The 2,241-nt window shown below is 49.7% G+C and overlaps 1 protein-coding gene across 1 annotated transcript; it reads left to right on the plus strand.

Annotated features, from left to right (window-relative positions):
* Positions 1-935: 935 nt before the first annotated feature.
* LOC148754563 (melanoma-associated antigen B5-like) lies at positions 936-1,973 on the plus strand. Its single transcript, XM_088795072.1, has one exon. It carries the CDS (start codon positions 936-938, stop codon positions 1,971-1,973), a length of 1,038 nt encoding a protein of 345 aa, XP_088651198.1.
* The last annotated feature ends 268 nt before the right edge of the window (positions 1,974-2,241 follow it).

The following is a 2,241-nucleotide window of genomic DNA, read 5'->3' on the forward strand; positions in this document are numbered from 1 at the left end:
GTGAAGGCTTTTGTCTGAGTGGTGCAGTCACAGTTCAGCAGAGGGAAGAATCTTAGATACACCCAGACGTTCAAACAGGATTTGAGTGAGACTCGGTGGGAGCATTCATGAGGGGACCTCAACTTGCTCGTGCATCTTTCATTTGAGAGAAGCCAGGCGAATGCAGCCAGAGGAGGCGAAACTCTATTCTTCTGTCAGTTCTTGGGTAGGTGCTGACGTTAGTATGAGATAGGCCCGAAGCAGAGAGAGGAGACCCTGGCTCTAGCTGTGCCAAGGAAGGACACTGAGTGAAGCCTGAGGGACCACCCACCACCCTGAACGTGAGGTGAAGGTAAAGCCAACAGTCAGCAAGAAGGACGTCTCTCAATCCCTACCTGGGACCAGGTGAGCATTCTCAATGAGAACTGACGACTCCAAAAAGTGCAGGACAGAGAGGGCCCCCGAGAGATGTCAGTTTCAGGTGCACTCTCTACGAGAAGCACCGTCTCTCTTCATTCTTGTGGCATGGAGGATTTAAGTGGCAACTCGAGAACCACAGCGGGGAGTGGGGGAGGGGCTTCTTGCCAGTCATTAACATAATCATCCTGAATGTGACCTGAGAGCACTTCCCAAACCCAGGACAAAGGGGTTCCCCTTGACAGGCCCTGCTGTCGCCCCAGTAACATCTAGAAAGGGCTGTGTGGCTCTGTCCTAGGTATGGTCTAAGCTGCTCTACAGGGTTTTCAGCAGACAGGTGATCAGAGAGGAGCCCTCAGATCCTTAAAGAGGGTTCCCAGAGCGCTGACGGCCCTCAGAGCCTTAACGAGGTGCCCTTGGTTAAGGCCAAGGTGGAATCTCCCCGCAAAGGTGCCACACCATCTCGTTCTCCCTCCTCCAGGTGCTGGCATCACCTGCTCTGACCACACCCGTGCCTGCTGTGCCTGACATGTGTCATAATGCCTCGGCGACGAAAGGGTAAGGCCCGTGCCCGTAAGAAACGGAACCAAACCAGTGCTGACTCCAAGAGGCACAAGAGCGTTCAGGAAGCTGCAGTTGTGGGAGACGAGTCCCCCTCCTGCTCTTCTGTATTGGAAGGTGATCCTCAAAAGTCATCAGCTACTGAGACAAGTAGCACTTCCCAGGGGTCTTGGAGACCCTCGTCTACCACCATTACCTCTTCAGGTGCTTTAGACACAAGATCTGACAAAGGCGATGAAAGCCAAGATAAGGAACATTCATGTTCTTCTGAGGTCCCATCTCCAGAGACCTCATGCACTGATCTTCTAGCCACGCAGCTGGATTTGTTGGAGCAATTTCTCCTGTGCAAGTATGAAATGCAAGAGCCCATTCTGAAGGAGGACATGCTGAAGATTGTGGGCGAAATTACCCAAGACCAATTTGCTGACATCATGAAGACAGCCTCTGATCGTATTGAGGCTGTCTTTGCAGTTGATTTGAAGGAAGTCGATTCAAGCAACCACGTATATGACCTCGTCAGCAAACTGAACCTCCCCAATAATGGGAGGGTGTATGCTGGCAACGGGTTACCAAAGACCGGTCTCCTCATGAGTATCCTAGGTGTGATCTTTATGAAGGGCAACTGTGCCAGCGAGGAGGAGATCTGGAAATTCCTGAATATGCTGGAAGTATACGCTGGGAGGGAGCACCGCATCTACGGGGAGCCCAGGAAGCTTATTAACGCAGAGTTGGTGCAGCTACAGTATCTGGAGTACCGCCAGGTACCTGACAGCGATCCTGCACGTTATGACTTCCTGTGGGGCCCAAGAGCTCACGCTGAAACAAGCAAGATGCAAGTCCTGGAATTCTTGGCCAAGGGTTGTGATACAGGCCCTAGTGCTTTCTCACCCTGGTATGAAGAGGCTTTGGTAGATGAAGAGAGAGCACGAGCTATAGAGGCAGAGAGGGCTGCCACTGGTGCCACAGCCGGACGTGATATCACGGCCCTGGTTGCTCTCACCCCTAGTGAAGTCTGAGGATTTTTTCATCATGAAGATAAAAATAAATAAAAAATTACATCACAAGAGGGACTTCAGTGGAAATGTGAAAGAATCCCACAGTAAAATTTTTCGGAAAATGGAATAGAAAAAATAATAAAACGTCATAAAACTTTCATTTTGGTGACTCCTTTCAGTCTTTTGTTTTGTAAAATTGATTTATATCTTGATATGCTTAGCGTATTAAAGAATGTAGGAGACAGTAAATCTTAACAAGTTAGACCTCTCACTCACCGTCTCTTCTATT

Source organism: Rhinolophus sinicus, chromosome 18 (genome assembly GCF_057876585.1).
Source record: "Rhinolophus sinicus isolate RSI-liver-muscle chromosome 18, RSI-T2T, whole genome shotgun sequence".
Lineage (NCBI taxonomy): Eukaryota > Metazoa > Chordata > Mammalia > Chiroptera > Rhinolophidae > Rhinolophus > Rhinolophus sinicus.